We start from the raw sequence: 15,083 nt of genomic DNA on the forward strand, positions 1-15,083 counted from the left end.
GCCGGAATCTTTATCTTGGAGTTGGGGTCGGTGCATGCAAGCCGCCTTCCCGAATTTTCAACAGCGCATTCTACACTGTGCGTTTAACTGAATTACATTAATTGAAAGAGTCATGTGGGTTTCCTGACCAATTAAATGGAGCGGGTCCGATGACATCACTGATGACTCGCTTTCAGCTCAGATATTTAAAGGAGCCTTGCACACATCCCAGTTGAAGGTTGTTGGAGGAGGCATAAAGGTGGTTGGGAGAGGTGGCTATTGGTGTATATCACAGAGATTTGTGTGGGTGCAAGCAAACTTGGAGTCACAGTGACAGAAGGCTCCGCCCAGGTTCTCGGATGCCTCCCTGGAAGTCCTGGTCCAGGGAGTCAGAGCAGGCAGGGAGGTAATATTCCCTGGCAGCGGCAGGAAAAGAGCTGCCAGAGAAACCAAGAGGGCATGGCTGGAGATTGCCCAAGTGAGCAGTAGGGGTGTTGTCAGCCACTCTTGGATTCAATGCCGGAAGAAATTTAATGATCTCAGGAAGTCCGGAAAGGTGAGTACACGCCACATTCAAGTACATCCTGATGTGCGTGTCACCTCAACCCCATCACTCTGCCTCCCCAAGCCTATTCCTGCACATCACTCCTCACACCAACCTACCTTGCAGGTGCACCCATCCCTCACTGGCTATGCACCTACTCACATCCCCATCTGACGAACCACCACTGACACTCACCCTCAACCTAATGCAATCCTACAAAGTAACGCCACAGAAGGAGGCCATTTGGCAATGTCACGCCACTCCCTATAGTCACTCTCTACAGATGTAGCCCACACATGCCTTACGCTCATTCCATCACTCTCACTCAAAGTTCCCTTCTTTCCCTCCTTGCAGGAGAAGAGAGCCAAGAACAGGAGAGAAAGAGAGAGAGCCGGATGTCTGCAGAGGAGGAGGCTTGTGAAATAAATGGAGTGACAGAGCTGATGGGAGATGGAGGAAGAGTAACTTCCCAGCAACCTGGTGACAGAATTAAATATCTCACATGGCATACAACACTCATGGTGACTGATGTCAGCTGCCAGTGAAATATCATCATGTGCATAATGGTAACATTACACATTCTTTTCATAAGAGGTCTAATTCATGTCTTTACTCTCCCACAGGTCCATCAAGTGCCCCGCACCCCCCCACTGTCCAGCCTGAAGAGGACGGTGACTCCTCAGAGGAAGCTCCATTCTCTGAGGGTGCACCATCACCAGACCCATGCGCACCCAGCACCAGCACAGATACGCGCACGTCGGTGGGTCCAGCGAGACATAGAGTAGTGTTGTTGCCTGGTGTCTCACACATCACAAGTGAGCAAGAGCAGATGGTGGAGACAGGGACAGCAATGGAGAGTCCTCGCCGGAGGGAGCAGGATGTTCCAAGCTCTGCTCAGCTGGATGCAGATGCTGAGCCTCGAGTGCCATCGATACAGAAGTTCTTCTTGGAGGAGGAGCAGCAATAAATGCACGAGGCTCTGGTAGTTTTCCCAGCTGCGATATGCGCGATTGTACAGAGAATGGAGGAGTCCATCTCAAACATGAGCAGAACCATATCGCAGGCAATGGCGACGATGTTCTGTTCCATGGAAAGGATGGCCACCTGCAGGGAGCAGCTAATGCGCCAGTCGAACGAGAACATGCTTGCTGTGAACAACAGAGTGCAGACTCTCATTATCATCTCTTGGAGGGATGCCAACATAGACTTGGGCATTCATTACCCCACTGATGTGCAGCAAGGTCCTGTCAAGCTCCTTGCTAGCAGAGAAGAGCGGGTGATCCATGAGAAGTATGATGGTGAGAGTTGACATGGAAGTAGGGGCTCTGCTCAAAGCGCTCTCGCTTCTGCCCCTCAGTCAGAGCCCCACATGCTGTCTCGGATCCCGATGACTGAGTCTGCCCCTGCACAGTTGCAGGAGGAGCAATATTTGGCAGGGCCTTCACAGGCCCTAAAATGCAGAGGACGTCCACCAAAAGTGACGAATCAGTCACAGCAGGGAAGTGAGCAGCCTGCCTCTACTGCTGCTGACACTACAGGAGTTGCACCTCGTAAAAGCACTCGGAAAAGAAAAAAGATACAATCATAGATGCTCAAGGGTATGCACATGGCTGTTTTGGCAAAATGTTAGTGTTAAGTTTCAGTTCTATTTATGACGCACATAAATTTATTTCTTTGCACTACTTTCCCGTCTTGTCCATTTTTGCCTGCTACGTCGGAAGTGGCTTTGTCACTTCGAGTGAATGGTGAGACATTACTTAACCTCAAGCAATGGGTGCTTGGTTGACAGGAATTGTTTGGTCATATATTTCCACATATTCCTCCTCCTCCAGAGGCTGCTCCTTCTGCAGCTCCAATCCTTGCTGCTGCACTATGTTGTACAGCACGCAGCATATGACAATGATTCTGGAGATCCTGACTGGTGCGTACTGAAGGGCTCCTCCAGATCTGTCAAGGCATCTGAAGCGCATCTTCAGCATGCTGACTGCTTGCTCTATGACACATCTGGTGGACATATTCATTTCATTATAGCGCTCTTCAGCCTCAGTGCTTAGCCTCCTCAAAGGTATCATCAGCCACGTCATCAGTGGATAGCCCTTGTCTCAGCCGGTAAGTCTGTTTCAAGGTGCGAAGAGCTGAGGGAGGGTGGACTGTCGCAGGACGAAAGAGTCATGACAGCTTCCAGGGAATCTGGCACACACATGAATCATGATTTTTTTTATGGTTGCAGACGAGCTGCACACTGAGGAAGTGGAAGCCCTTCTGGTTTACAAACACTCCTGGGTGATGTGGGAGTGCCTTGATTGCCACATGTGTGCAGTCGATAATGCCCTGCACCTGTGGGAAGCCAGCCAGATTCGCAATGCCGAGCGTCCACTCCGTAACACTGGCTTCATCAGTGGCAAAGTTCACATAAGTGGCTGACTTGTGAAACATGGCATCAGTCACCTGGATGATGCATCTGTGGGTGGCCGACTGAGATCCTGCAAACATCTGCTGCAGATCCCTGGAAGGAGCCTGAGGCGAAGAAGTTGAGGGCGGTGATGACGTTAATAGCCACCAGGTCCTCTGGGCAGCAGGTCTTCTTCCAGCAAACCACAAATGTCTGCGACGACCTGGCGCGATAACCTGAGCCTCCTGAAGCACTGCTGTTCAGTCATGTCCAGGAAGCTCATCCTCTGCCTGTATATCCTGTATTGGGGGTATCGCCTCTGGCGCAGTGCACCCCTGTGCTGATCCCCTCTCCACTGTGGAGCATTAGGTCGGTGAAGAGAAGGCTGCTGCTACTGGTGTGAGTGCTGGGGCTCATCGTGCTCTGAATCTGAGGTCCAAGGTGAGACAGCATAAGCGGCACCCATGCTGATCTGATAGATGGCAGGTAAAGTGGAGGCACAATCTTCCAATGTAGTGAGAGTGACTTGCAATGTGGTGAGTGTGGCTTCCGAGGTTGCAGAAATCACCTGCAAACTCCTGAAAGCAAAATCTCTGCACAAAATGATGTCAGCAAGAGCCTTTCCCTTAGACAAGGAAGCAGGTGTGGTGTGTGTATGTATGTGCTTTTTCCAGCTGTCACTTAATGAAGTAGCACAATGGCCACTGAGCTCCCGCCTCCCCGAGGTGTCTGAATCCCGTGCACAACCAGTTAAAGTTGAAACATCACGTTAAAAAGGCTGTTAAGGGTCTCTAAATGAGCAGTTAACTACCTCAATGAGGTCCCCTGCCTCTCCCAAGCGGGTCCATGGAGCGCTTTGAAACGCGCCCCAATTAAATGCGGAAGTTGCCGGGATAACGACACCTTCACAACGTGCTGTCAATTTCAGCGCTTTTAATTGCTGACCCATTTCCAAACCCGCACGCTCTGCAATGTGAAAATTCCGGCCTTGATTTCTCTATATTAGGTAGTCAGACTAATAATTAATGAAAACTGGAACTAACGGAATGCTATCAGTTTTATAAATGAAGCTTAATAGCATTCATTATTACAATGCTGCACTCTTATTTTTGTATTGCTATATCTGTAATTGAAATAGATGAAGGGCAGAATATTTTGTGCATATAGATGCATTTTGGTAGGTTACTAAACCATTACTTACATTTGATACTAAAATTGAACATCTGTATAGTTTCAGGAACATTAAAATAGTCACAAAACTTAATTCATTATACAGTATATGAAGTGCTTTGAGACTTAATGTGAGGTGCAATATATATTAAAGTATTATTACAGTAAACTCTTGTTTAATCATCTGGAATTCTCTAATAACCAGCAAAATTGATACTCAGAAAACACCTCAATAACCGGAAATGTTGCTGAGTCCGAGTCTTAGTTTCTGTTTGCTTCAGAATATTGAGAGTGGCAGCTACTTTAGAATTGAATATGTGTTTCCCAGAAACTCAATGGATGAGTTTAGTTTTCAGTATGTTACTGTGCCATATAGACTAGGGAAGTCCCAGGTTCTATTGCCGATTTGATGTGAAATTGACATTAAGGACAGTCAGATTATGTATAGCACAGATTGCATGTTAACCACCTGATGGCTGTCAGGTGATAGGTCGGAAATCTTCAGTTGTATAGGGAATAATATATAGTTGGTAGGGAATAATAACTACTTCATAGGGACTTACCCAGAAGAAAAAGGTGACTGGCTGTTGGTGAGTTAGGTAGAGATTGCAATGTGAGTGTGGATAAGCTATATAGAAGGCAATGGTGTGGATAAGTTACTTGGAGGGCAATGTACACTTGCCAGTGAAAGCTGAAAATTGATGTCCAGATAAGGATTATACCAGATAAAAGTTGGTCATGTTATGTAAATAGCATTCAAATCTTATTTTATCTTTGTTTGTTAAAAATAGCCTCGGTAGATATACCTCTCCGTTATCCGGAATTTTCAATCAACCGGCACCATCCCGGTCCCATCGGTGCTGGATACGAAAGAGTTTACTGTATATAGAAACAAATATATACAACCAAAAGACAACTGGTCATGCTACAGCTACAGCTGAAGCACACAGTCTATACTTGAAAACATTGGGCCATTTGATTCAGGCCCAAAATCCACCTTCTGTTTGAGGTCACGACAGTCAGGCAAGTCTAAGTATGGTCTACCACTAAGGGTACTTGCTTTATATATATTCAGTGCCTTAAGCCTGTCACAAAAGACCTCATCAGGATGGGTGCAGTGCAGATCCAACGGTCAATCTTGTTGATTTGCCACAAAAGGCAGCATTTGTCATGGACATTCTGCTCACTACAGTTCCCAGATTCTGAGATTATTGCAACTGCATCTTAATTTTAGCAAACAGCCAATCAGCATTTTGAGATGCTGGTCAGAAGGAACTGATGACTTTAAAGTCCAGTGCTAGCTAGGTACTGCCAAGCACTTGACTGGTACTGAATTTTGAAGTAGCTGATTGGTATTCAGGCCCAAGGTAGATGACAATCATTAACAGACCCAATGGTAATATCAGATGATCGAATCTGTACCCAAAGGGTAACAATTAAAATAACATTTTTCTAACACTTAGCAAAATAACAGATAATTTTGTATGAACACTTTTATGTTGAAAATGAAGCTGACTACAATAATTTTCCCCTATAATTTGTATTTCTACAAATGTAATACAGAAATGCAATTCAATAGAAAGTAGGCTGCTGGTTAAATAAGGATCCAGTTATTTGTTCCAAGACTAGTTGCTTTGTAATTAGTATTCATCATGAACCGTTTGAGAGAAAAAAAATCAGAATTCAACACTTCTGCTTTTTCAAGGCTAAATCCAATGTTACACCTTGAAAAACTGCAAACCAAATATCCCTTCATTATTAAGTTTAGAATTATAGGTAATGTGGGAAGTTAAAGTGTTAAAATTCTGAACCTCGACCCTAACTTGCCTCCTTCCGGTTTCAATGGAGGCGGGATGGGTAGCGGGCAACCAACCCGCTCCCAGGAGACGGGTTGGCAATTTAAATATTATAATGAGGCTGCGTGCCTCATATTGATCCACGATTTCAAATTTAACTTTGGTTGGCCGGGTTCCCCAGGCCTCGGGAAACCCGCCGGCTAGAGGGAGGCGAGTGCCTTTCCACTTACCTGCTGGATCCAGCGTACCTGCCCTGCCAACACCCCGCGATCGGACACCACCGCCTCCCCGACCTTTCCAATCTCCCCCACGAGGCCTTTGACCTCACCCACGACGCCTCCGATCTCACCTCCCCCCCCCCCCCACATCCTCCGATCACCCTCTCCCCTGGCCTCCAATCTCCGACCCCACTCCTCCCCCACCCCCAGCTTCCGATCCCACAGGCCTCCTAACTCCGACCGCCCCTCCTCCCCCCCACCCCGGCTTCCCGATCTCGGCCCTTCACTCGCGGCCTCCGATCCCCCAGGCCTACGATCGAGTTCCCACTCTTCTGTTCTTCCTGGTTTCCCAGCTCAAACCAGCACCCCCCCACCTCAGAGTAAAAATCCAGCCCACAGTATTGAAAGCAACATTGCAAATGCAGTCAAAAAAATTTATGGAGCTTGATCATTGAATCGTTAAATAAAATGCAAAACGGAAATGTTCACAGTAGTCACAACTCTTACAGCCTCCAGTGCTTCCTTTTTCGTGTTCAATATATCCAACTCTTGCTGCCGAGCATCCAACTCCTGAAAGCACAATTAAAAAGGAAAGGTTTTAAGGTAACTGCTTAAATAGTAACTTCATCGATGTAAACACCTAGTACTGAGCAAAACACTAGGCAGACATTGAAAGGTTTTGAGGAATGTGATAATATTTCTATGTCAAAATAAAAAATTTCTGTAATGTGAAGAAGAATATTTGCTACTTTTCCAAATACAGAAATTGTAGAACTCTTATTGAAGCTGCAGTTTTACTTTAGAAGCTACAAAAAGACTTTAAAAGGATTGCTTAAACAAATTACACTATGCAGACATGAAGTTACCAAAATCAAATTTAGAAAAGCAGTTCAAATCCCCTTGAGCAGGTTGCTCACACTACCGTGGCTTCTTCACACATTACAACTGTTACAGGTGCAAGATAAAACTTAAAAATGTAATTTGTAGTCTTTTTAATGTTAATAGATAGTGTTACAGGGTCCTATCGTCTCCGGGCCACCTTTCCTTTACAAACAGTAGTTTTTGAATAATCCAAGTTCTAAACACCTTTTTTTAAATGCACATACCACAAAGCACATTGGGCCAGAAATTCAGGTCCAAATGCGTGAGTACGGTCTGGGTACTCACGCATCTGGCCGGTGGAAATGCCGGCGTTCAGCATGCACAGCGCATGCGGGGAACGCCGGCATTTCCAGTCCACTGAACGAAGGGGTTCAGAGGCACAGCGCGTGCGACTGCACAGGCAGCGCTTGCGCAGTGAACTTCGTCAATTTCATTCATGGATTCAGTGAGGGTAAGTCCTTACAAGTTACACTTGAAAAAAGCATGTGTAAAATTGTTCCAAGGCTGCGGAGGAAGATATATTTTATCGTGGAGCTTCTGAAAGGCAATATTTTTGTTTGGGAAAGGGAGGGAAGTTATTTTAAGAAATTTTAAGTAAGTTTTAAAGTTTAAATTTTTTTTTTTTTTTTTTTTATAAACGGGTTTTCAGAACGGTAGGTAGAAGGAGCAATTGTGGCTGTGTGAATGGAATGTGAAAATGAGTGTTCTAAAATGAGTAATGTAACATTTCCAGCACTTTTAAGAAAGAAACTTTTCATCAGTAATAAGTAATTATGTATGTATGTCCGCATATATTCCTTTACGTATATGTATGTATGTTTTATATTCCTTTACTTATGTGTATGAATGTATGTTTTTAATTATGATTTTCCAATAAGTTACTTTCTCTGAAAGTCATAATTAAATAATACATTCATACACATAAGTAAAGGAATATGTACATAACACGCAAAGGAATATATACAGACATACATACTTTCAGAAGCTCCACGATAAGAAATATCTTCCTCCGCAGCCTCTGGAGCAACTGTACCCATGCTTTTTTCATGTGTAAGTTGTAAGGACTTGACCTCGCTGAAAGCATGAATGAAAGCGGCGAATTTTACTGCGCACGCGCTGCCTGTGCAGTTGCACGCGTTCTGCCTCTGAACCCCTTCGTTCAGAGGACAGGAAATGCCGGTTTTCCCCACATGCACTGTGCATGCTGAAAACCGGCATTTCCTCCGGCCAGACGCGTAAGTACCCCAACCGTACTCGCGCATTTGGAAGAGAATTACTGGGCCAACATTTTACATGTCAATAAAATGAAAAATTTAACAATTGCACGATTTGCCCCCTCGCATCTGCGACTGAGGGTCCAAGGAGGTGCATTGCGCAAGAGGTCATCGTCGTACGTATCCTCACACTGTTCCCTTTCGGGAACTGTATGAAGTGGTGGAAGGATTTATGGCCGTGATTAACGCTCATTCCGTGACCGTAACCATCTTTGAACCAGCCATTAGGGTGGTTAGTCCTATGGCGTGAGGGTTTTACGGGCTCCCACAACCCATCTGAGGGGGGGGGGGGCCACCCACACCCACGGACGCAAGTATCCCGCTGGATGTCCACCCAGAATTTATAGTTGGAGCTCCGACTCCACTTGCCGGGACTGTCTGGAGTGGGGTTCGAAACCCTACTCCTTCTGGCCCAGCGGCGGGGATGCTTACTGCTACGCAAAAGGCCCACTCCGCACAAAAGGTGACACCCATACGTTTCCTGCGCCTTTTCCCTCCCCGTGACTGGAGCCCTATGCTGCCACTTGAAAGACCAAGCTATCATCTGCCCTTTTTGCGGCGCCTTTGACTTCTCATTACCAATGATGACCAGGCGCTGCGCCTCCACCTCCTTGAGGAGATTGCTGAGGTCATCATCAGTTCAATTGTGAGTTCTTTTAATGCCGTGAATTGTGCTCATTCCAGCCATTTCACTTTGCTAATCGGATTGGGCCTTTGGCATAGCGGTAGGATCCCCGCCGCTGGGCCAGATCAGGGTAGGGTTTCGAACCCCGCTCCAGACAGTCCCGGCAAGTGGAGTCGGAGCTCCGGCTCTAAATTCTGGGTTGACATCCAGTGGGATATTTGCGTCCGTGGGTGTGGGTGGCCCCCCCTCCTTGTATAGCTTGTGGGAGCCCGTAAAACCCTCCCGCCATAGGACTAACCGCCCTAATGGCTGGTTCAAAGATGGTTACGGTCACGGAATGAGCGTTAATCATGGCCATAAATCCTTCCACCACTTCATACAGTTCCCCAAAGGGAACAGTGTGAAGACACGTATGACGACGACATTGCTAAATAAATAAATGGAATTAAAAAAATTCTTTTAGGGCTTTTAAAAGTCTTTAAATTGCTTTAATTCTGTTTAAAACTACTTCAGATTCTTCAAAATAATGTAAACGTTTTTAAAAGTTTATAAAAGTTACCAAAATCTTCAAAAAACTTCCAAAAACCTATTTAAACTGCTGCTTTGCATGTAAAAATGCTTAGCAGCTTGGCAGAAACATTGGGGGCGTGTCCTGTTAAACTGAGACCTCAAGGGGCGTGTCTCAGTTGCACAGCGCGCTACAGGCTTCGCGCTGGCTGCACTCCTGGGCGGCGTGACGTCATACGCTGCCCGGGATTCTTCTTTTTCAAAATCGAATTCCAGGCGTCCCTGGAGGTCAACGGCCAGCGCGTCGGGTAAGTGCATATCAGGGGCTTGCACGCGCGGCAAGCCCCCGATCTGAATTTCTGGCCCAGTATGTTTTTCAGCTCCCCAACTCGCAGCCTCTTTCTGCCCCCTACTTCTCCTGAACCTCCCTTTTTATGCTCACCTGGCTCACCTCCTTTCCATTCATCTTTATTGTTTCTAGGAATAGATGAGCAGCCTCCACATGGCTCACAAGTTGCACTACCCAACTTGGGTAATCCCTGAAGCTGCATTGCATGGGCTCCTCCTGGTTTGGCCAGTGTGCCGCTACATGGCCTCACTCATCACATCGGTAATACCGATATATTTTTCCCTGGTTTCCCTTTTACCTCAGGATTTGTAGATACATGAGCCGCATCCATAAGTCCCTTTGTGGCTCTTCGCCGCTCTTCAGCACTCCCTTGCTCCCCTAGAGTTTTATCAGCCCAGGATCCAGTCCCATTCTTTGGACTCAGGGGTCGCCCAGGGTTGCATGGCCTTGAGAACATTGGGGATCTGACCAGTTCTTCTGCAGCGAGTTGTCTTTCCACCAGCGTGATCTTGGGCACTGGCCGGGTCCCCTTGACCTACCCACTTCCTGATCTGGGGTGGAAGGGCTCGTAGGTAGCGGTCCATTACCAGCAACTCCATGATACTGGCAGGGGAGTAGCTGTCAGGTTGAAGCCACCGCTTGGCCATATGTATCAAGTCAAACATTTGAGAGCGGGGTGCCTTGCCCTCCCGGTAGGACCAGGCGTTGAACCTCTGAGCTTGTACCATCAATGCAACGCCAGCCCTGGCGAGGATCTCCGCCTTCAACTGTGGGTAGTTGGCCCCTGCCTGCAGCTCCAGGTCAAAGTACGCCTTCTGAGCATCGCCCACTATGAAGGTTGCCACAATGCCAGCCCATTGATCTTGTGGCCACCTCGCCCGCTCGGCACATCTTACAAAGGCCAAGATGTATGCCTCCATGTTGTCCTGTGGAGTAATTTTCTGCAGCATTAGACTGGCTTGGATAGGTTGGATGGAGAATTCCTGACCCTCCAACTGGCCCTGCCACTGTCTCAATTTAGCAATCAATACCCGACTCTGGGTGACCTGGTTCATTAGTAGTCAGGCAATCTCCTGCTGGGCCTCAAAGATCTGAGTGATCTTCTCCTGTGCGGCCCCATGGGCCTCTTGCAGAGCTCACGTGGTCCGCACCAGTTTTCTAATCATTTTCTCCATTGGGGTTGGTCTCTTTCTTTCTCTAGTAGAGACTGAGATCCTACTTCAGACACAACGGCCGCGATTTCCCCTACCTCGGCGGGTCCGGTGCGGCCAGATTCGGTGGCGGGTTGCGACCCCGCTGCTGGCTCCAGCCAGCTGTTCAAAGTGATCTTATGCTGATTGGACTTGTTAAGAACATAAGAAATAGGAGCAGGAGTAGGCCATTTGGCTCTTCAAGTCTGCTCTGCCATTCAATAAGATCATAGCAGATCTACCTCATCTCCACTTTCCTGCACTATTCCCATATCTCTCGATTCCCCTAATGTTCAAAAATCTATCGATCTCTGTCTTGAATATACTCAACGGCTGAGCCTCCACAGCCCTCTGGGGTAGAGAATTCCAAAGATTCACCACCCTCTGAGTGATGAAATTTCTCCTCATCTCAGTCCTAAATGGCTGACCCCTTATTCTGAGACTCTGACCCCTGGTTCTGGACTCCCCAGCCAGAGGAAACATCCTCCCTGCATCTACCCTGTCAAGCCCTGTAAGAATTTTGTATGTTTCAATGAGATCACCTCTCATTCTTCTAAACTCTAGAGAATATAGGCCGAGTCTACTCAATCTCTCTCCTCATAGGACAATCCCGCCCCCCCATCCCAGGAACCATTCTGGTGAAACTTCATTGCATTCCCTCTATGGCAAGTATATCCTTCCTTGGGTAAGGAGACCCAAAACTGTACACAATACTCCAGGTGTGATCTCACCAGGGCTCTATATAATTGCAGTAAGATGTATTTTACTCTTATACTCAAATCCTCTTGTAATAAAGGCCAACATACCATTTGCTTTCCTAATTGCTTGCTGTACCTGCATGTTAACTTTCAGTGATTTGTGTATAAGGACACCCAGGTCCCCCTGAACACCAACATTTCCCAATCTCTCTCTATTTAAAACATACTCTGCTTTTCTATTTTTCCTACCAAAGTGGATATCTTCACATTTCTCCACATTATATTCCATTTTCTTGCCTGTCTATATCCCCTTGAAGTCTCCTTGCATCCTCCTCACAACTTGCATTCCCACCCACCTTTGTATCATCAGCAAACTTGGATATATTACATTTGGTCCCTTATTCAAATCATTGATGTAGATTGTGAATAGCTGAGGCCCAAGCACTGATCCTTGCGGTACGCCACTAGTTACAGCCTGCCAACCCGAAAATGACCTGTTTATTCCTACTCTGTTTTCTGTCCATTAACTAATCCTCAATTCTCGTTGCACAATACTAGATCTAAAATAGCCTGTTCCCTAGTTGGTTCCTCAACATACTGATCTAGAAAACTATGTTGCATACATTCCATAAATTTGTCCTCCACACAATTGCTGAAAATTTGGTTTGTCCACTCTATATGTAGATTAAATTTCCCCCATGATTACTGTATTACCCTTGTTACATGCGCTTCTAATTTCCTGATTTATACTCTGCCCTACATTACAACTACTGTTTGGGGGCCTATAAACAACTCCCACCAAATTTCTCTGCCCCTTGCTGTTTCTTAGCTCCACCCAAACTGATTCTACTTCTTGATTTTCAGAGCTAAGATCCTTTCTCTCTACTATCTTTAGCCCATCCTTTATTATCAGGGCTACCCCTCCTCCTTTTCCATTTTGCCTATCTCTTCTAAAAGTTAAGTATCCTGGAATATTTAGTTCCCAACCTTGGTCACTTTGCAACCACGTCTCCGTTATGGCTATTAGATCAAAACTGTTAACAATTAATAGCACAGTTAGAAATTAAGTCCACCCAGCGCGTTTCCAGGCCAATTGAAGGAAGCGGGTCTGATGACGTCACTTAATGACGTGTCATCAGCTGCTTTCCTTAAAGGGACCATGCACAAATTGATTTTGACAGTTATGCTGTCAGTGTTCTACAGCATTGAGGTACTGCAAACACTGACGAGCGGTGCACGGCTGTACCCAGGCTCTCCCATGACTCCATGTTTATGGAGGGAGTCACAGCACGCGGGGAGGTTCTCTTCCCTTCCCATGGGCGGATGAGACCTCTCTAGGAGATCAATGCAGCCTGATTGCACATTGCACAGGAGGGCACAAGCAGGGATGTCGTTAGGAGGACCAGGCTGCAGTGGCGCAAACCTTTCAATGATCTCAGTAGATCACGAAACGTAACTGTAAAGCCTCACTCAACCTCATCCTGCTGTGCCTCTCATCACATCCTCATCACTCTGCCTTGCCTACCCTACTCCTGCACATCCTTACTCACACCAACTTTCCTTGCACCTCCACCCATCCCTCTCTATCTACATTATCACTTCCCCATCTCACTAGCCACCCCTCACACTCCCCCTCATCCTAGTCCAATCATACCAAGTAACAATACACAAGGGTAGGCACTTGGGTGTTTGAGCCAATGTTCATGTGAAGTTTCTGTTAATGTGCTGTCAAACATTGAAATCTTTATTTTCAACACTTTGCGTTTTTGGACAGGTTTGTGTGCACCTTTGGAAGTGGCTTAGTGAGTTGCAGTGAATGGTGAGACATAACGGTATGCCCCATAATGGCGATGTGTGTGAAAGGAATGGCTTGGGCATTGTAGGGGCGCTTTATGGTGTTGGTGTGGGGTGGTGCCAACCTGGCACATCATGTGGCAGCCAGGGTGCACAGCACAAGTGAAATAAATCTGGCTATGGTGAGGCCATCTCTGGCCTCGTGGCCAGCACTGTGGTTGGGTGCTGATGCCCTGTGTTCTATGCAGCATCAGTTGATTGCGGAGAAGGTTGGTGTTGTTGTTGGTGCTGCTGGTGTTGGGGCTGATCGTGGTGGGATTCTGAGGACCAAGGTGAGATAGTTTCAAGGGCACCGATGCTGATGGAATAGATGGCAGGTGAAGTTGAGATGACAGAAGCGATCTGTCAATGGTGAGAGTGGTTGTTCCAATGAGGTGACACTGGATACAGAGTTTGCTCCAAACACTTGCAAGCTACATAAAGCTCAATCTGCCTTCCAAATGCAGTAAGCAACAGCTTCTGACCGTAGAAAGTGAACAGCTATGAAATGGGAGCTCTTATACCACATTTGCAGCTATCAAGTTAAGAAATGATCCCATGGTGACGCAACTCCTGACCTGCTTACCTGATGTGATCTCCGAGCAGCGAGGAATCCGTGGGTGAACTCTTAAAATTTAACGGTGAGCTTAAAATAGTTTTTATCTGCCTGTTAACAAGCTTTTAATCATCTAAATTGCCTCCCCTGCCGCTTGATGTCTGGTCTGTTCAGCAATGACAGACCCGACATCAGGGAAACCAGCGTGGCAGCGGGTTGACAGCAGGTTCCCTACCCGCTGTCAAACGTTTTCCCACTCGACCCGCCATCAAATGCGTCCGCTGACCCCCCCCCCCACCCCCCCGAAAAATTCCCCCCAAGTGTTACAGGGTCCTATCGTCTCGGAGCCTCCTTTCCTTTACAAATAGTAGTCCTTGAACAATCCAAGTTCCAAACACCTTTTTTTAATGCACATACCACAAAGCCAGACCACACAGAATGTCTTTCGGCTCTCCAACTTCCAGCCTCTTTCAGCCCCCTACTTCTTCTGAACTTCCCCTTTTATGCTCACCTGGCTGAGGAAAGTCTCCTCTCACTCCAGTTGCAATTATCTTTAAAGAGGAGGCTCTTAAAGGGACCACATCCTTACTCGGGGATCAGAGTCGTCATCAGTCTGCGGTTAACATACTGGCTGTCAATCACCCTGCTACAATAGCTAAATGTCCTGTCTGCTCTCTAACAATAAAACATAACCATCATTAGGTTGTCAGTGAGTGGAGCTCTGCAGATGCACTGAATTCCATTTTTCACTGCCAGAGAGTGACATGGAGCAGGCAGTATAAGAACAATGGTGGACCTACATGGCTCAAAACAGGTATCAGTCTTAAAATGGTGCCTGCAATATAATTACACCCTTACATTACGCATGTGTGAAGGCCTAAGATTTTATGAGCACTTCCGACCTCATGCATTAGCCATTTACTCAAAAGCATATTATGACATTGCAATTGTCCCTCAAATCTAGTGTATTATATAACAAACTTATTGTTTATTCCTGCTGAAATTTCATTTCAGATGCTGGATTCTATGTTGTATGCTAAAACATAAAGTTTGAAACAGTTTCGGCACCT

General features: G+C 46.5%; 1 protein-coding gene across 1 annotated transcript in view; it reads right to left on the minus strand.

Annotated features, from left to right (window-relative positions):
* The window catches only part of ift74 (intraflagellar transport 74), a 146,828-nt gene that overhangs the window by 64,005 nt on the left and 67,740 nt on the right, over window positions 1-15,083 (minus strand). The window contains exon 9 of the mRNA XM_085991833.1: window positions 6,607-6,669. Within this exon, the coding sequence (XP_085847959.1) occupies window positions 6,607-6,669 (63 nt within the window). The remainder of the gene's footprint in view (window positions 1-6,606; window positions 6,670-15,083) is intronic.

The sequence above is a fragment of the Somniosus microcephalus genome, chromosome 1 (assembly GCF_052327205.1).
Source record: "Somniosus microcephalus isolate GS21.2 chromosome 1, FLI_Smic_1.0, whole genome shotgun sequence".
Classification (NCBI taxonomy): Eukaryota; Metazoa; Chordata; class Chondrichthyes; order Squaliformes; family Somniosidae; genus Somniosus; species Somniosus microcephalus.